Below are 19,250 nucleotides of genomic sequence, written 5' to 3'. Positions count from 1 at the left end.
TCCTGCAGGCCAACGTAAACCAGGCAGCCCGGAGCACTTCAAGCGGGGAAATCCGAGACCCGAGAGTCAGACAAAATCAACAGAACACGGCTTCACATGTAAAAATGACACAGAAAATATATCATTAATACATATTAACCTGAAAAATGTGGACTCCAAAATAGACTTTTCTTTGAAAATCGTGCGAAGTTCTGTTTAAACAGCCAGCATATCTCGACCGCCTCAGTAACAAACACAACTATAACTTCTTAACAAGCCAAAAGAGACAGCAACATCTCCACCTGTATGATGATGCTGTCACTCTGTGTGGTCCTTATTCTACATCCCACAGTTAACAAAGACCAGTATTTACGTTTTAATGATTAAAATTACATTCGATTATAAATTAAATTGTAAATATTTTTGAGAAATTTTAAATTTGAATACATGAAAAAAAAATGTAATACAATCAATTTATTAACTTTATATTTTTAAAATATGTATTTTAGTAATAATGTTTAGTATTAATACATTTAAATTAGTGTTATATAGTATGTTGATCTTATCATGAGCTGAGGGTAAAATTTTGTTTCTATAGGAAAACAAAATATATAATTGTACCTTTAAAGGTGCCAAATTGGTCCTTTACGGTACAATTTTGTATCCAAATGTGCTATTAAAGGTACAAAAATGTACCTTTCAAACCTAAATCTGTACGTTTGTGCCTTTATAGCCCATTTGGGTACAAAATTTTACCCTAAGGACCAATTTAGGACCTTTAAAGGTACAATTATATATTTGTTTCTGGAGGGCACATAGATCTGCAGACGTGAGAGCAGATAAGAAGGAGCAAAGCCAGAAGTCGCTTTGTAGGCAAACATCAGAGCTTTAAATTTGATGCGAGCAGCAACTGGCAGCCAGTGCAAACAGATGAGCAGCGAAGTGACATGTGCTCTTTTAGGTTCATTAAAGACCACTCTTGCTGCTGCGTTCTGGAGCAGCTGAAGAGGCTTGGTAGAGTTAGCTGGAAGTCCCGCTAGTAGAGAGTTGGAGTAATCCAGTTTGGAGAGAACAAGAGCTTGAACAAGGAGTTGAGCTGCATGTTCAGATAAGAAGGGTCGGATCTTTCTGATGTTATAGAGTGCGAATCTGCACGATCGAGCAGTTCTAGAAATGTGGTCAGAGAAGTTTAGTTGGTCATCAATCGTTACTCCAAGGCTTTTCACCATTTTGGGTGCAGTAATGTTTGCCCCATCCATCTGGATTGAAAAGTTATGGTGTCGAGTTGAGTTGGCAGAAACTACAAGCATTTCCGTTTTTGCGAGGTTCAGCTGAAGATGATGATCTTTCATCCAGTGTAAAATATCCAACAGGCAGGCTGAGATGCGAGCTGGAACCGAGGGATCATCAGGATGAAAAGAGAGGTATAGCTGGGTATCATCAGCATAGCAGTGGTAGGAGAATCCATGTCTCTGGATGACTGGTCCTAGAGATGATGTGTAGATGGAGAAGAGAAGTGGCCCAAGAACAGAGCCTTGAGGTACCCCAGTGTTTAGATGCTGTAGGTTGGACACCTCTCCCCTCCAAGACACCCTGAATGACCTGTCAGAGAGGTAAGATCTGAACCATTGTATAACAGTGCCCGCATCTCCCAGTGACTCGAGCGTAGATAGCAGGATCTGGTGGTTGACAGTGTCAAAAGCAGCTGACAAGTCCAGTAAAATAAGGACTGATGATTTAGAGTCTGCTTTAGCCAGTCTGAGATCCTCCACGACCGAGAGCAGGGCAGTCTCAGTTGAGTGGCCTTTCTTAAAGCCGGATTGCTTGTTGTCCATGAGATTGTTTTGAGTAAGAAAGTCCAGAACTTGATTGAACACTACTTTCTCCAGAATCTTGGCCATGAATGGAAGCAGGGATACTGGTCTGTAGTTTTCAAGTAGCGTATGGTCCAGGTTGGGTTTCTTTAGCAGTGGGGTTACCCTAGCCTGTTTAAATGAAGTGGGGAATAAACCAGAGTCAAGAGATGTGTTAATTATGTGAGTCAGTGTTGGTATGACTGCAGGAGAGATGGCTTGCAAGAGATGAGAGGGAATGGGATCGAGTGGACAGGTGGTTGCATGGCTAGATAGCACGAGTTTGGACACCTCAGACTCAGAGAGCTGAAAAAAAGAGGTGAGTGTGTGTGGTGTCGATGGTGTACCTTGCGTGTTTGTTGTAGTTGCAGCAAATTGAGCACTGATTTTTGCAGTTTTGGTGCAAAAGAATGTAGCAAAGTCATCAGTAGTAAGTGTGGAGGATGCAGGTGGAGGAGGAGGATAGAGGAGGGAGGAAAATGTTTTAAAAAGTAGGCGAGAATTAGTGGCATTGTTGATTTTCAGACTGTAATATGTCTGCTTTGCAGAAGTAACCTCAGCTGAGAAAGAGGACAGAAGAGTTTGGTATGTTAAGAGCTGTGCAGGATTTTTAGTTTTCCACCAAATTCTCTCTGCAGCCCGAAGTTTTGAGCGATGCTCACGGAGAGCATCCGAGAGCCAGGGCACGGGCTGGCCTGGATGCAAGAGGACATAATCGGTCTAGACATGATGCTAGTGTGGAGCAGAGTGTATCAGTGGCACTGTTCGAATCAAGTGCTGAGAGTTTGCAAGATGGAAGAAAAGAGTCTGAAACAATGGTGGATAGTCTATTGGGTGAGAGAGATCGTAGGTTTATGCGAAAGGTAACCAGTGTGGCGGCTCAGGAGTAATGTGGATGTTGAGAGACAGAAGGAAATGATCGGATATTTGTAGTGGAGTTACTATTGTTTGATCAGTGAAGCAGTGTCGTGTGTAAATAAGGTCTAGCTGATTACCTGATTTGTGGGTAGCAGAAGTAGGTGCTCTTTTTAGGTCAAAAGAGGCAAGCAGAGTCTGAAAGTCTGCAGCTTGCGGTTTGTCAACGTAAATGTTGAAGTCACCTAGCACCAACAAGGGAGTGTCAAAATTAGAAAAAGATGAGAGAAGAACATCCAGTTCATCTAAGAAGTGACCTAATTTACCTGGTGGGCGGTAGATGACAACCACATTTATGTAGAAGGGGTGGATAATGGTGACTGCATGGAATTCAAAGGAGCTGATTGTTGGCAGGGATGGTATCAGAGTAAATTTTCATTCTTTGGAAATTAGTAGTCCAGTCCCACCCCCTTTCCCTGTCTGACGAGGAGTGTGGAGTTCACATGTATCAACTTACCTCAAGAATCAGTGGATTTGTTTGGGAGAATTGTGGTCCAATATTGGTCGGACATTCTATCATCATAACAGTGAAACCAACAATAAGGCAGAGAGGTAAACTATTACAATGATAATTGTATGCTCTAAAATTTCATTATGGTATATTATTAATATAACATGATTATCATGACAAAATTGTACAAAATATGTTGTAAGTTCTTTATCTTTTGTACAGGTTTTTCCTTACAGTGAAGTACCAATTTTTAAAGGGGAAGATGAATAGTAGAATTGATCGGCTTCTTTGCTTGCTTTGTGGTGATGTTCAGAAATATTACAGGTAAATTTTAAGATCACCATATTACTGTTGATATGCCAAATTGTAATTACCAGTTACAGAAATCATGTCTATGTTGTGGTACTCTGATTGTATGTAACATAAACCACCTCTGGCAATTACAAGTTACCTACAATTAACAAACTAATCTTTATTGTAGTACCTGTTATTGGATGTCAGTTTTCATGATCAAAAGAAAGTACATGTTTTCTTCTTTGGCTCTCGGCGAAGGCGGTCGCTCTTCTTCCCGCTCCGTCCCATATCTCTTCTTGCTAGCACCTCTTGTCTCGTCTTATTCTATCTCTGAGGCTCTCCTTGTCCTGCTTTCCAAACGAAAAAGGAATTATGGATTTGATCAACTGGTCTCTGAATGCAATTGACACCATCTTCTCAACGAGATCGCTGGGCTCCGGGGAACCCAGCTGTCCTGCGGGGACGCTCGCAGCTGGATATGTGATGGACGGGTGGGAGAAGTGGAGAGTCCTCTGTCTAGCTGCTCTGTCTCTGGAGGATATTGAAGATATCTACCTATTCGGAACTTTGATAACAGGGTTTCTGCTGATGGGCTTATGCGGGGCCCTGGGATATCAGAAACTGATAAAAGTGGTCAGCGCAGCTCAAAACCCCACTAGGCTGGCCGGCTTGATTGAAACACTGATGGGTAGGGTCGCGAATCAGACTATGGTCCTTGACTGCAAACTGGAAACCATCGAGGTGAAGCTAGCAGCTCTGCAACAAATTTTGGCCAGATCGGGAGACGAGTGATGGACATTAAATATCTGTGAAATTGGCAGATATTGACCTAAAGTTGAAGTATCTTACTGTCTTTTTTTCGGCTCTCCTCTTACTCCTGCCAGACGGCCTCGGCTGAAAGTAAACAACTCCCTGGGATAAGCAAGATAAGCGGACGCTCTAAAATTCCTGCCCCTGTCAAGGACACCTGCGGGACTCTGGACTATGCAGGCTCAAACACACACAAACATATCTACAGATAAACCTTCACCACCGATCCCCATCCGAACGCCTTCGTGTGCTTTTACCCACGTGGGGCTTGGGCGGGACTGTGACTTGCGCCGGAAATGGCTGCTGGACCAGTTGGCTGCCCGCACTCAACGGACTGTTTTCCATTACCCCTGTTCCCATCCCCTCTGTCTATGTTGTGTCTTGCAGGTGTGCTTATGCTAAGATAGGGCTGTTTTTCTCCCTTTTCTCACTTTGTCCTAATCAAGGGTAAGCTGAGGGGGTGTTTTTTAGCCTAACTGTCCAAATGTATCTTTCTTCGTTTCTAAATGCTACCTCCTAAGATCTGTCTCCCCTGAAAAGTTGTTTGTGATGTTTTGTGTATGGTCTGGGGGGTCCAATTTCGCTATACGAAAGTGTAGTGACAAATAAAGGCTTGATTGATTGATGATTTTTTATCTCAGTTGACCCTTTTTTACCTTATTTTATCATTTAGTTACCAAGATGATCTGACAGAAACTGGACGAATCAACAGATCTAACAGCGAAGACACCATTATTGCTGCTCAGTCTATGGTTGCAAAAGGCCTGGATACAAAAATAGATATGTCTAAAGATGGAGTATGTTTGGTATGTAATGGAAATTCATTTTTAGATGAGCTTTATATGTTAGAAACTTGTCTAAGACTCATTATTACATGTGTGTGTATCTGTGTTCTCCATATGTTCATCATAAAACCTATGTGTACATTTTTATAGATAACAGTATTTCTTTAGGTGAAAGCTTTTTCATTATCCTAAGAAGGATGTGTGGTTGTTATGAGCATATCGCACGAACAGCAGAAGACGCCTGACGTAATTGTAGATGAGGCCTTATTGGGAGTTGACCTCGTAAGCAGGTCAAACCAGATAAAAGGGTGAACACACTTGACTTCAGTATCTCACTCTGCAGAAACTGTTGTTGCTGTATGACTGTGATCTTCTTTATAAAGAATAAAACTTGTAAAAGACATCCCGGGTAAGACTTTGTTTCTTGACCACTGAGAGAGCCACCTTAGAGAAAATAGCCACTACAATTTGGTGTCAGAATAGTGGGATGTCTTGGAGGAACTTTTCCGGACCCTGCGGACGGTGACTGATCATCCTGGGACTTCGTGTCACAGCCCTGCCCCGCGATTGAGGGTTGAGGGGCCGACCGCCGGGCTCAGAGGGGGACCCCACTGACATCTGGGAAAAGAACTCAGTGGCATCTGAACTCTTACTTCTGGTAAGAAACAAATTCTTGGTTTATTGTAAAAAAGGAAATATAACAAGATTTGGGTATTTGATTATTGTGATCAAAAATAATTAGAAGGGTTTTTACTGCAAATTGGGCCTCACCATGCTGGTAGATCTGTCTCTGTGGGATAGCGGCGTGATTAATGAAAGTGAGATCGGACATCGGGCGGAGATCAAGACCGTTGTTACAAGTGAGATCTGGCGTTTAGCTGAGATCAAGACCTTATACAAGTGAGATCTGGTGCCTGTCTAAGATCAAGACCTTTTTAATACGTTCGGCTAGCTAACTGTGATTTACTCCCGGGAGGGGGTTGAAATCAGGGGGCTGTACAATTTACTTCCAAAAAGAAGCTGAAATCCAGGCTGTGCGATTTACTTCCAGAAGGAGGTTGAAATCAGGGGCCGGGCAATTCACTTCTAAAAGGAAAGTGAAATTGTGTGCCACGAGAAATAGAGAGATGCCACGAGCTGGAAAGCTTAACTTGTCGATTTTAGGTGAAAAATCGAAATCTGTTGGAGACGTCCGACAGATTAATAGGTACCGAAAAAGTCCAGGGGAAGTTTTTGCCAGCATGAGGACGTCTCAAAACAAAGTACAAAGATATGATAGACCGGTGTTTTGGAATATGGGAAAAAAAATTATATGGAAAAAGAAAAAAAGCATGCAAGATATAGGAAAACTAATAAAGTATCACAAGTTTCTGAGGGAATAGGAATGTTGAGTGTTACTAGGTTAAACAAATTGAAAGAGTTGATTGAGAAGGCAGAAGGAAAAGCAGGTTGTTTTTGTGAAAGGAATGTGTGTGTGTCGTGTGGAGACACTGTTGATTGTTGGCTCAGAAAGGCAGATAAGAGGCAAAGAGGAAAATGCTGCTGAGGCAGCTGTCATGTAGGGAAGAGAATGAAGAAGTGTCATGTAGGGAAAAGAATGAAGGAGATAAAGTGAAGGAAAAAGCAAGTGAAAAATGTGAAAGTGTGAATGAAAGATTAATTAGCATTACTAATCTTTTCTATACATCTGTTTCCATACATGTACCGCTGTACCATCACTATCCCGTGGCTGAGCTGCGAGCCCTGAGAACTGACCCAGACCTCAACTACTACTGTCCCAGAAGACCTCCGACCGCACCAACGAAATTCCCACCTCGAACGAGTGGAGGACATCTGTTTTAACTGGAGAAATGGACATTTAACAGACATTTTGCTGTCTGCTCAACATGCTGAAGACAAGCTGACAGTGAAGCAAGAGCAAGACAAGAAGAAAGCAGAAAACGAGCTGCACATGGCTCTGGTATAAGCGGCCAACCAAAGATCCAACCAAGACCTGACAACCAAAGATATCCCAAGTTCAAAGGCGACAAAGGTGTCAAGGGTGAGAAAGATACCAGAAGATGGAGAAACTGGAATGTGACGGATGGCGATGAAATCATGTGACGGATGGCGATGAAATCTACAGAGCCTGTGGGCTACGTGACAAGAAACTGTACCAAATGTCTGCGCTTGCCACCGAGATGGACTTTTGGTCAAGGATTGACCCAAAAGGCGCAAACCAACAACGGAGCTGATGTGCGGAGAGGGAAGAGCAGAATGGAGAGGGTCTGGGCAAGCAGCCAACAGCTACAGTAAAGGGAAGTGAACATTTTTTACTAACAAGTTTAAATGCAGACACATTTTTATACAGACATATTCACATACACTGACATACTTTTGGCTCTCTGCAATGAAGAAAAAGCTTGCATTTCCAACTGTAATTTTGATCACAGTGATGTTGATCATTTTTTCTGATGAAATGGCATTGTTTTTTTTTTTGGTAATGAAGCATTTTTAATATGACAAAATATTTTATGTTGATTGAGACCACTTTGGTTGAGTTTTTTTAGCTGATAGCGGAGCTAGCAGATCTTACATACGACCATGTGACCTCCAGTGTGAAATACCTCTATCAACCAAATTTCACAAGTCTCTGTCTGGATCTGGTCATACAGTGGTTGAGCGATTTACAGCTCCGCTGACCTGTGAAACAGAGGGGGTAAAATTTTCAGATATGCATTTGTTTGTTCACCAAAATGCCCCGTTTCCAATCATCGGAAGGGACATTTTGTGTAAACTAAATTTGATTTTAATGGCAGATTCCTCTGGTGTGAGAGTGATTGAAGGGGAGGAATTTTGTTGTTTACAAATTGAATCACAAGAGCCGAAGTGGGCCTATAGATGGCTCATTGAAGACAATGAATGGGCTAATTCAATTTGCAAATTGGCTAAAGAACATGTTAAACCTTTTCACAGTAATATGATGTCTCCTGGTGAACTGCATTGTACGTCACATGTCGTAATTGATAGGGATGATGATTTTTCGAGCAAACTTGACCCTGTAGCAGCAGGCCTGCCACGTTGCTTAAGAGCAGTGGCGGCTGCGGAAAAAGCTGTTATGGCTTCAAGAGATTTTGTTGGTTATTCTGATCTGATATTGATGGTGCCACATTCTGTGTCCATGATACTTCAAGAACAAAAAACATTGCATCTGTCAACAGCTCGCTGGCTGAGATATCACACTATCTTGTTAGATATGCCAAATGTGACTGTTAAACGATGTACTGGTTTGAATGCAGCTACTGTTCTTCCTACTGAGGAGGATGGGGAAGAGCGTCATTGTTGTTTAACAGCAGTTGAACAGGTGTGTACACCACGACCTGACCTCTCTGACAAACCACTTGAAAATTGTTACAATGTCCTCTTTGTGGATGGTTCAGCATTCAAAGATCCACAAACAGGCCAGAATAAGGTTGGTTACGCTGTAACAACTGAATTTGATGTGATGGCTTCTGGTAAATTACCAGGGCACTATTCGGCACAGGCCGCAGAGCTCGTGGCATTGACAGAGGCATGTAAATTGATGGCAGAAAAAGAAGCTACCATTTACACTGACTCTAGGTATGCATTTGGGGTAGCTCATGATTTTGGGGCTCTGTGGAAACACAGAAAATTTCTAAAGTCTGATGGTCGACCAATAGTCCATGCTCCTTTAGTGCCAGCGCTGCTTGATGCAATTTTACTACCTGACAAACTGGCCATTTGTAAATGCGCAGCGCACACTAACAACAAAGATTCTGTTTCTGCAGGTAACTCCAGAGCAGACGCAGCAGCAAAAGTCGCGGCGTCCCGAGACGAGGACAACTCTGAATGTTCTCTGCTATCTGTTGATAATGACAATGACGTGTGTTCTTCTTTGTAGGATATGCAGACCTTCGCGACGGGGCTGGAGAAAAACAAGTGGAGACAGTCTGGCTGTGTGATGAAAGATAATGTGTGGAAGTGTGCTGAGGGCAAGGCGTGTTTACCAAAACATTTTTTCCAACATTATGCGAAATTGCTTCACGGTAAAGATCATGTGTCAAAAACAGCAATGGTTGCGCAAATGAACGAACTGTGGTTCACAAAGGGGTTCACTACATTTGCGGACAATTTCTGTAGACGATGTGTAATTTGCAACACACATAATGTGGCCAGAGCTATAAAGGTTCCACTATCATCTTATCCACCTCCAACGGGGCCTTTTGAATATTTGATGATGGATTTCATTGAATTGTCCCCATGCAATGGGAAAAGGTATTGTTTGGTGATGGTTGACGTGGTCAAAGTGGGTTGAAGTTTTTCCAACCTCAAAACAAGATTCGGCAACAAACAAGAGCGTTACTGACTGAAATCGTGCCGAGATGGGGAATACCACAAAAAATAAGCTCAGATAATGGTACCCATTTTGTTAATGAAGCAATCAAACAAGTGGGCCAATATTTGGAAATTGATTTGAGAACACATTGCACATCCAGCTTCAGGCAGAGCTGTCGACAGAGAAAATGGTATTCTGAAAAACAAATTGGCAAAATGTTGTGAAGACACAGGACTTACATGGGTTTAAGCTCTACCCATTGTCCTGATGTACATGAGAATGAGAAAAAGACCAAAAATGAATTTGAGCCTGTTTGAAATTGTCTTTGGCAGACCACCGCGTGTAGGTGTGAATGGGGGTAAACAGCAGCTGCCCTCAACAGATGTGTGTGAGAATGACATGTTGAATTACTGTAAAGAAATGTCTCATGTGTTGTCCAATGTTTGTGTGCAGGTAAAGGCCGCATTGGGGAAGGCAGCTGACAGACCACTACACAATCTGAGGCCTGGCGATTTCGTGGTGATAAGGGACCTGAGTAGAAAGAGCTGGAGAGCGAAACGTTGGCTGGGTCCATTTCAAGTGCTACTGACCACTGAGACAGCGGTGAAGGTCGTGGAGCGGGCAACATGGGTGCACGCTGGGCACTGCAGGAAAATTCCACCACCTGAGGAGGATTCTGCGAGGGAGTAGGAGAGAAAGAGGGGCTCTGAAATTGTCTGAAGGAAAACAGCAGGCTGATATCTGAGTGAAGCAAGGTCACAGCTGGGGAGAAACAACAACAAAGTCAAGAGGGGTGTGTGAAACAGTAACTCCTGAAAACAACATCAAGCAGCAATCAGTTATGATTGAAAAGGTCCAAATGTCCACAAGGAGATGTGTGTGTGTCATCATACCAGAAAGAACGTTGCAACTACCACTACAGGCTGGTCTGACTGCAGACTGAAGATAGAGACATCAGATAAATCACCCTACAACTGCAAAGCGATGATCAAAGGTGTGAAAAGGTACTTTCAGTGTCCGTTTGACAGTCCGAGTGACTCATCACCAGCAGCAGTGTGGGTGTGTGGGGACAGAGCGTTTCACTCATTACCAACAAATGGGTGGTCTGGGTGTTGTTATCCTGCTTTGTTGAATGTGGGTAGTTCTATTTATCTTCCAGGTGATGATGAGAAAACAGGGGGGAGGCATAAGAGAAGTGTTAGTGTTTTGCCTGGGAACATGCCTGACATGTATAATGATTATGTGTTGTTTGACCCTTGGACATCAATAGGGGCCAATATTGGGTTATCACTGTTCTACGGAGGGGGCACAGCCGTAACTATTAACAAAATCAATGGATTGGCATGGTCGGTTTTAGCAATTGCAAACAGTACTGAAACTGCTCTGACACTGATTAGTGATTAGATGAAGCAAATTAGAGACGCGGTAATCCAAAATAGAATGGCATTAGACATCCTAACAGCCGAGAAGGGCAGCCTCTGTTGTCTCGTGGGCGTGTCCTGCTGTTTCAGCTTACCTGATTACAGTTCAAACATCACTGATATAGTGGCCCACATGAGAATGGCCGTTAAAGAGCCCAAGAAAGCTAACAACTCCTGGCTAGATTTGGCTGTCATTTAAGTGGGGAAACTGGATCTACTGGGCCTTTACTGTAGTTTTACCTATAGTGGGGGTGGGTCTAGTGTTATTGTGTTGTCTGCCATGTATTTTCAGATTTATATCATGGTCAGTGGGCAGACTGATTACATCTACAACATCCCTTCAGATGGTAAAGATGGCTGTCAACAAAGAGGGTATGAATATTGATATGGGGGATGAATTTGATTTGACTTTGGTGATAGCAGCAGCTATGTGGATATGAACAAAGAAAACCCGTGAACAGACTAAGAACAGATTTAGGTGACGGCTGTTTCTTAATTGAGAAAATGTTAATGGATCTGACTTTTTGTTCGAATTTTGAGACGACTATTTGCTTGCTTACATGTATTTTGGGTCTATCCAAAGAAAAACAGCAAACTGCATGAGTTGTATGTTTAAGAGTACAGAAACAACAACGTGTTCCTATGTTTATGAGTATTATGATTTAATTAACAATGTAGAGGGTTAGTTATTTTAATTAACTGACAAATGTTTCTGAATTTTGTTGTGTAAAATCAATCAATAGTGTGCAAATAACAGGCAATTTCTGTGATGGAAACCTCTGAGGGGTGACTGAGGGTCTGACTTCGGTCAGGAGTGCAATAACAGTGATTATTCGTTTAGCCCGGCTCCCAGGGAGGAGGGATGTTTTGAAAAGTAAATCTTAATGGGGAAACTATATTAAGAAGAGGGTTTGAACATCTCTAGTGTATTAATGTGTGCAGAAACCTGTTAAATGATTTGTGTAACCAGTGTGATTAATATAATTGGAGTGATTTTTTTGTAAACAGCATGATCAATATAATCAGAATGTGATTTATAACTTGTGTGATTTTAGAAAAGGTGAAAAAATTGATGATGAATTTGATGATGAGGTATCAATGAATGATAAAAAGAGAGGAATTGTAATGGAAATTCATTTTTAGATGAGCTTTATATGTTAGAAACTTGTCTAAGACTCATTATTACATGTGTGTGTATCTGTGTTCTCCATATGTTCATCATAAAACCTATGTGTACATTTTTATAGATAACTAAATTTCTTTAGGTGAAAACTTTTTCATTATCCTAAGAAGGATGTGTGGTTGTTATGAGCATATCGCACGAACAGCAGAAGACGCCTGACGTAATTGTTGATGAGGCCTTATTGGGAGTTGACCTCGTAAGCAGTACAAACCAGATAAAAGGGTGAACACACTTGACTTCAGTATCTCACTCTGCAGAAACTGTTGTTGCTGTATGACTGTGATCTTCTTTATAAAGAATAAAACTTGTAAAAGACATCCCGGGTAAGACTTTGTTTCTTGACCACTGAGAGAGCCTCCTTAGAGAAAATAGCCACTACAGGTACCACTAGATACAAGCACACAGTTTCACACTGTTGATTTGGTGATGCACACATGCAACTGCTAAAGATTCCAACGAGGATCTATGTGCAAACACTTAATTTTTTCAAAGACAATTGCAGAGAAACAAGGATTTGTGATTCAAGACCTTAGGACTGATGCAGCAAGAAAGATTGTTGACAGTCAATCCTACTTCACAGACAGTGAAAACCTTACTGTCTGTCACCTTGATGGGAGTAGTGTAGGAGTAGTAAGTCATAAAGGGACAAGATTTTGCACATGCATTGCAAATAGTCATGGGGAGCTGTGTGTATGTACATTAGTTCACAGCATTCTTCACAAATCTTGTCAGAGCGATTCTTTTGATTTACAATGCTTACAGTCCTGTGAAAGAAAAAAGGCTACACTACAGGACATGCTCACAGATCTTCACGAGTGGAGCCAGTCAGTACAATTTCAAGAGACTCAGGAAGTGTTTAATTTAGTACAGAGGGCACACAAATTGATTTTTTCCCAGTTTAGCAAAGTTTCAAGGAAAAGAAAAATTGCTGCTCTCCATGGTTATAGAAAAATGGTCAAAAAAGCAAAAGATAGAGTCAGTGTTAATTACATAGTCAAAAAGAAAAAAAACAAGGTTCACTCTGTAAGTAGGGAATGTTTGATCTTATTAAAACAATCACATTTCTCTAAAGTTATATTTTTGCTCTTCTTCAAATAGTGGCAAATCACAAAGTGGCACTGTAGTGATGCAGAAATCGAACAAATTACTATGCTTTAACATGTTTTTAATGTGTGTCTATGTAAATCTTGTCATTTTTGTTATATGGGTGAGCTGGCGCATCAATGAGCTAATAATCAAATCGATAAATATGATAAAGGGGCTGTATTCAAAATGTACAATTAACAAAATGGAAACATGTATTTTTCTACCAGATACTAACACTAATTAATTGTATTGTTCTTTCTTCTTTCTGTAACATCTTTGGAATACTGTTAGTGAAATCAAATGTTTACTTTGATTTACATTTGTAAATAAAAAAATAGGAAAACGCAACAATAAAGTCTGATCTTGCAACAGTCTTACTGAAATGTTAATTGCTATGTAAAATTATATACACACACACACATTATATATATATATATATATATATATATATATATATATATATATATATATATATATATATATATATATATATATATATATATATATTATTGTTACGCATTCAAAAAACATTGTTAACAAAATCTACTACTTGTGTATTACATTTTATTGACTAGAAAGGTTTCAAGCATTCAGGAAAGTAAACAAATCAAACTGAAACTTTAAACTGTAGTGTCTTTATTTCTCCATATTCTACTGAACAGTGTACATCAAAAAAAGAAAACAGGAGACAAGCCTTACACATCTGTGTTTTTTGTTTTCAGTGCTTTCATTTTCTCCTTAAGACATGAGTCAATTAATGAAATAGTGCCCTTTATAACAGCAGGTCCAAGACCATGTGTTGCCAGGTTAAATGTCTCCCAGTGAGCATCTAAAGCATTCTCCACAGCTTTTAATGTCTTCCTGAAATTAAAAACAACAAAAAAACTTTACATTCCTCCTTCAACTGATCACTCAATCATTCAGTTAATGTCAAGTGTAGAAGTAAATTATATTACATGCAGTCTTCTGTTCTGGCCAAGGCTGCATGGACATTCCCTTCTTCCGGCAAGGCTTGAGCCACTCTTTTCTGGGGGATGGTCTTGGCTGCTAAGTACAATATATCATCAGCCAGATCACTGCATTCATCTAAAATGTATTAAATATGCAACAAATTAATTTGTAATATCCAACATATAAACAAAGTAAAAGTTAAGCAGGTACACTCACTGCCTATTTAACAAATTATTTATACTTGGATAACCATACAACGATCCAATAATGTGGAAGCAGCAAAAAAATAAAAAATAAATATATATATATATATATATATATATATATATATATATATATATATATATATATATATATATATATATACATTATTAATAATTTTAATAATGATTTATTAAAGCCACTTAAAAACATGCTGTTGGGGAATTAAGCATTTCTGGACAACACCTGGGAATTACAATTGCAACAATTTTGCATTTAGTATAGTTTTATTATAATAAAAATTTCCATGATTCAAAGTAATAAAAAGTTATTAGAATTTTATTTCAAGTACTCTACTCCTGCCCTTCTACACACCTTCACATAGTTTGGAGCACTGCGAAGTGAGTTTTGTTCGTGTTGAGGGCATCACATCTAGCTCTGCCAACCTCTCAGCAATTTTCCTTTTTTGTCCTTTGGCTTTCCTTAGATAGGCCACTACTGTATTTGCTGAGTAACTTTCTGGTGGAGAGCACCTCCTTTGTAGCTCTTCTGATGTAACCAGGTATCTGAATTAACAATTATGAGCGTTATAAAGTTTCAAATATCTTGCAAATACAAAATATAGACAGGGTTCCCACACTTGAAAGTTATTGAATTTTAAGGCCTGGAAAGTACTCAAAAAGCAGTTTCTTGAAAGTGCTTGAATTTATTTGTAAATTAAATTTGTTTATAGGTTTATTTAGAAAATTGTACTGTGCTGCTGTTAAAAAACAGAACTAAAACATAAACTGTTTTAAACCAAACAATGCATATTTTATCAACATTTAAGAAATGACATTTGAATCTTTCCAGTATTGATTTAATAAATTTGACTAAAGTTCTCTGAACATGACATCAACACACAACATCATTAATCTGACATTGCAATGTAAATAGTAAGTGTAACTGAAATGTTAAATACAGAAAGGACTTTAATGGCGCTACATATACTGGGGAGATTAAAAAAGGTGTTTGATTCAAAATTAATGGTGCTTTAAGTCTTTAAATCTGCTGTTTATGAAAGAGGGGGAAACCTGTATATATTTATTATTTAATACCATTCTGTGTACAGAATAAGATGATGTATAACATAATCTTCAGTATTTTATTATCCAATTTAATATTACTTTTACCTCTTTGCTTGATGAAAGTCTGAAACTTTTAGGACACTTTCTACCAGGAATCCCCTCACTGGAAGTTTGGGAAAAGTCATATATTAACAGTTAACATAATATGATTCACTATGTTTATTGAATGAGACATGAATGAGTTGTACTGTCCTTAGACCTATCTAGAACATTAAGATATGTTTTTCTTCATTTTCCTAGCCCTTATCTCTACTTAAAATTGTACCTGATTGATCTTGCTTGTGTTCTCCCTCAATTACAATGGAATTTTGGTTACTTGTTCCTAAACTGTCTTTTCCCTCAGTTCTGCTCTTTCTCCTTTGTTGGTTGTTTTCTCCTGAATTGCCTTGTCCCTCAAATCCATCACCTTTCCTTTCTCCTGAATTGTCTTGTGCCTCAAATCCATCACTGTTTCTTTCATCTGAGCTCACTTGTGCCTCAAATCCATTACCGTTTCTTTCTCCTGAATTGTCTTGTGCCTCAAATCCATCACCGTTTCTTTCATCTGAGCTCACTTGTGCCTCAAATCCATCACCGTTTCTTTCTCCTGAATTGTCTTGTGCCTCAAATCCATCACCGTTTCTTTCTCCTGAGCTGTCTTGTGCCTCAAATCCATTACCGGTACTTTCTCCTGAGCTGTCTTGTCCCTCAGTTTCAGTGTGGATTTGGTTACTTTCTCCTGAGCTGTCTTCTCACAGAATGCATATATTTAAAAACAATATGAACATTGGCATACTATTATAGAACTTAACTAATAGCATCTCAGATTGTAAGATGTAATATTAGAGGATTTATAAGCATAAGAACGTACCTTTGCAGAAATAACACTTTGCATCTTCTTGATTGTCAGGTATGCACTTTTTATGGATATTTGCTAAACAAACTAAACATTTTTCCTAGAAAATAAATTTCATCACAAAATTGTAAGGTCAATATTGTCCAGTGTCTGAGGATAATTTAAAATTGTATTTATTTTAGTCTCCAATCAATCAGCCATTTCAACCCGGATTAATAATTCAAAACACTACAGAAATAAAACTAGAGAATCATCTGTTAAGAATAAAATGGTTCTTAATTTTTTTTGTGTAGTTTCAATTGACTTAATTTGAATTGTAATCACTTGCCTTGCTCTTCCTAGATAAAGTCTTGTGACAGATCCCACAAAAACCTGACCTATCTGAAACAGAAAACAACAAATATGAAACTCAATCAATATATGTAAAACACGTGTGTAGAACTTACCAAGTGAGCTGAAGAGAAGCAACCCTAGTCGCTCCCTCTCTTGCTGTACAGGTGAGCATGCAAGATACCCCTTTGCACCTCCTAGAAAGGCTTCAGCAAACTGAATGTTTTTCAAAAGAATGATAAATTTAATGTCACAGCAGCAAAATTACAAATAAAAAACAATGTCATATGAACACAGGATCATTAGTAATTACAAAATTGGCAAGATTCTAAAACTTTTTAACTATTTTAATAATATTATTAATAATAATAATAATAATAACACTACAATATAAATAACTTTACCACAGCTGTGAAAACACCACAGGAAATACTGTCATTTTGAAGAGCATGGCACCTCTTGATCATTTTCCAAGGCCCTTGGAAACCTTTTGATGCAGCAAATGTGCTACAACATAGTTTGAAATGGTTTAAATGTGTAATTTAGATGTGTAATACAAAGTTTATTTTCTTTTTATGTATTTATAAACTTGGTACCTCCAGTTTTCAGCTAATTTACTGTACTGGTCATCCTGTTCCCCAAGTGAATTGAGGTACAAAATAGTTTGATCCACCAGACTGCAGTGCTAGAACAAATATTTTTTATAAAATCATTTGAAAAACTTAAAATATTTTTTGCCATACATATTTTTCTGGGAACCTACGTTTGACATGTTAAAAATATGCACATTAGTAAATGCCAAACATGTTTTCTAACAGACTGACTTACAAAAAAAGTCCAGTGATTGCCATCCTCCAAATAGGGACCAACAATCTCATTGATATTTTCAAAGATGTTCCTCTAAAAAGAACGTTCGAGGTTACAGAAGTAACCCTTCGTTCCCCGAGGAGGGGAGCGGAAGTGCCATGAAATGGGAGGATTCGGATCAGAAGCTGCTTGTCTGGAGAGTATTGAACGGGCCAATGAATGAAATTAATTGGCAGCGTAAGCTTGCGCAGGTGTGCGGCATCTGCAATTATCTCAGCATATAAGCACACCTGAAGCCAGCAGACGCCATCCTTTTAAGCTGAAGAGACTTTCAAACAGCTAAGGGACAGTCATTATGGCGACGGAGTATGGCACTTCCGTTCCCCTCCTCGGGGAACGAAGGGTTACTTCTGTAACCTCGAACGTTCCCCTTCGGTTGGGGAACTTCAGTGCCATGAAATGGGAGAAGTATGGAAAGCGCCATAATGACTGCACCTTACCAACACCCCCGATGAGGAGATAGTCAAGCAAGCGTGACGCACCCACATCATGGGGGGCGCGGTCCTCCAACGTGTCCCTGGCCCTAATTTATCCTACTTCAACAGAAGTTTTACGGATTTAGATATATTTTTTGGGAAGTCGTGAGCATCTAGATAATTCTAGGAAATACAACAGTACGTTGGGAAGCGTGCAATCCCGATAGGGAGGACGCTGCGGAGGCCATCCGTTACCCAAGGGGGGGATAGATGGCAGAATTTACATATGGACTAGCCCTAAAAAAGGGGGAGTACGCATAGCAAAAGAGTGGTTAGCGGAGAGTGAAGACACGGGTCCGCCCAGGGGGGGGACTTAACCGTGGCGGAATAAGCATATGGGATCGCCTAGTGGGGATCACGCATAGCAGGCACCTATACCCAAAACGCGGGCTGACCAGCGGGCAGACCTACAACGTAGTGGGCCAGCAAGTGACTCCTCCGCTGAGTCAGTGCTGGGGGCCATGGAGGAATCTGCAGGGCTCTCCTGACGGGGAACTTTACTGACAGATAAAAAGGCGCACGTACCTCCGTGTTAAGGAGAATGGCGCAGCAAGCGTGTTTCAACACCCTACCGAGTCTCCTCAATCACCAAAGGGTTACCTAATACCCTTGAGGAAACCGGCTCCACTCGCAGATTGTAAAACCTTGCAAATGTGTTGGGTGTCGCCCAGCCCGCAGCTCTACAGATGTCTGTTAGAGAGGCGCCGCGTGCACGCGCCCAAGAGGATGCAACGCTCCGAGTGGAGTGTGCACGTACTCCCGGGGGACACGGCTGACCTCGACTCGAATAAGCGAGTGAAATGGCATCCACAATCCAGTGGGATAATCTTTGTTTCGATACGGCACTTCCCTGCTGCCGACCGCCATAACAGACAAAGAGCTGCTCAGATGATCTAAAATTCTGAGTACGGTCCACATAAATGCGCAGAGCGCGAACTGGACAAAGTAAAGAAAGGGCTGGGTCTGCCTCCTCCGGGGGCAGCGCTTGCAGGTTCACTACCTGATCTCTAAAGGGGGTGGTAGGAACCTTGGGCACATAACCGGGGCGGGGTCTCAGGATGACGTGAGAGTAATCCGGCCCGAATTCCAGGCACGAGTCACTGACCGAAAATGCCTCCAGGTCCCCGACCCTCTTGATGGAGGCCAACGCAACCAGCAGAGCTGTCTTCAGGGACAGAAATCTTAGAGATACTGATTCGAGTGGCTCAAAGGGATCGGATCGCAGACTCGTGGGAACGAGGGCGAGATCCCAAGAGGGCATGAGAGATGGATTAATTCGCCTAGCACCCCTAAGGAACTGGATGACCAGGTTATGCTTTCCCACGGTGCCGCCAGCTACCGCGCTATGAT

The 19,250-nt window shown here is 40.6% G+C and overlaps 2 protein-coding genes, 1 long non-coding RNA gene and 1 pseudogene across 3 annotated transcripts; 2 read left to right on the top strand and 2 right to left on the bottom strand.

The window, feature by feature from the left end:
- The first annotated feature begins 1,356 nt into the window (after positions 1-1,356).
- Positions 1,357-12,344, top strand: LOC147841991 (uncharacterized). The gene is made up of 4 exons (XM_088651116.1): positions 1,357-3,299; positions 3,421-3,522; positions 4,976-5,108; positions 9,877-12,344. The coding sequence occupies exons 2-4, from the start codon at positions 3,461-3,463 to the stop codon at positions 10,111-10,113; spliced, it is 432 nt and encodes a 143-aa protein (XP_088507242.1). The 5' UTR covers positions 1,357-3,299; positions 3,421-3,460; the 3' UTR covers positions 10,114-12,344.
- LOC147841992 (uncharacterized) lies at positions 10,106-13,250 on the top strand (annotated as a pseudogene).
- A 461-nt stretch (positions 13,251-13,711) lies between these two features.
- On the bottom strand, positions 13,712-15,517 carry LOC147841990 (transcription factor AP-2 gamma-like). The gene is made up of 4 exons (XM_087271549.1): positions 15,438-15,517; positions 14,641-14,831; positions 14,070-14,199; positions 13,712-13,974 (listed from the first exon to the last, which is right to left on the bottom strand). Exons 1-4 carry the CDS (start codon positions 15,515-15,517, stop codon positions 13,809-13,811), a joined length of 567 nt encoding a protein of 188 aa, XP_087127675.1. The 3' UTR covers positions 13,712-13,808.
- Positions 15,518-16,557: 1,040 nt separating this feature from the next.
- On the bottom strand, positions 16,558-17,242 carry LOC147841989 (uncharacterized). Its single transcript, XR_015501688.1, has 3 exons — positions 17,154-17,242; positions 16,962-17,064; positions 16,558-16,773 (listed from the first exon to the last, which is right to left on the bottom strand). It is a non-coding gene; the product is annotated as an uncharacterized LOC147841989 (long non-coding RNA).
- Between the last annotated feature and the right edge of the window lie 2,008 nt (positions 17,243-19,250).

The sequence above is a fragment of the Danio rerio genome, chromosome 10 (assembly GCF_052040795.2).
Source record: "Danio rerio strain M-AB ecotype USA chromosome 10, GRCz13ab, whole genome shotgun sequence".
Classification (NCBI taxonomy): Eukaryota; Metazoa; Chordata; class Actinopteri; order Cypriniformes; family Danionidae; genus Danio; species Danio rerio.
The sequence above is the reverse complement of the archived record's forward strand: the minus strand, read 5'-3'. Positions and strand labels throughout refer to the sequence as shown.

What these genes read in the sequence shown, in the direction of transcription:
- LOC147841990 (XM_087271549.1), bottom strand. Translation starts at nt 15,517, where the DNA reads ATGACTTTTCCCAAACTTCCAGTGAGGGGATTCCTGGTAGAAAGTGTC. An exon ending in GACTTTCATCAAGCAAAGAG is followed by an intron (nt 14,832 to 15,437) that starts GTAAAAGTAATA and finishes TTGTTAATTCAG; the next exon opens with ATACCTGGTTACATCAGAAG. An exon ending in GTGCTCCAAACTATGTGAAG is followed by an intron (nt 14,200 to 14,640) that starts GTGTGTAGAAGG and finishes AATACATTTTAG; the next exon opens with ATGAATGCAGTGATCTGGCT.
- LOC147841991 (XM_088651116.1), top strand. Translation starts at nt 3,461, where the DNA reads ATGAATAGTAGAATTGATCGGCTTCTTTGCTTGCTTTGTGGTGATGTT. An exon ending in GATGTTCAGAAATATTACAG is followed by an intron (nt 3,523 to 4,975) that starts GTAAATTTTAAG and finishes TTTATCATTTAG; the next exon opens with TTACCAAGATGATCTGACAG. An exon ending in CTAAAGATGGAGTATGTTTG is followed by an intron (nt 5,109 to 9,876) that starts GTATGTAATGGA and finishes GTTTGTGTGCAG; the next exon opens with GTAAAGGCCGCATTGGGGAA.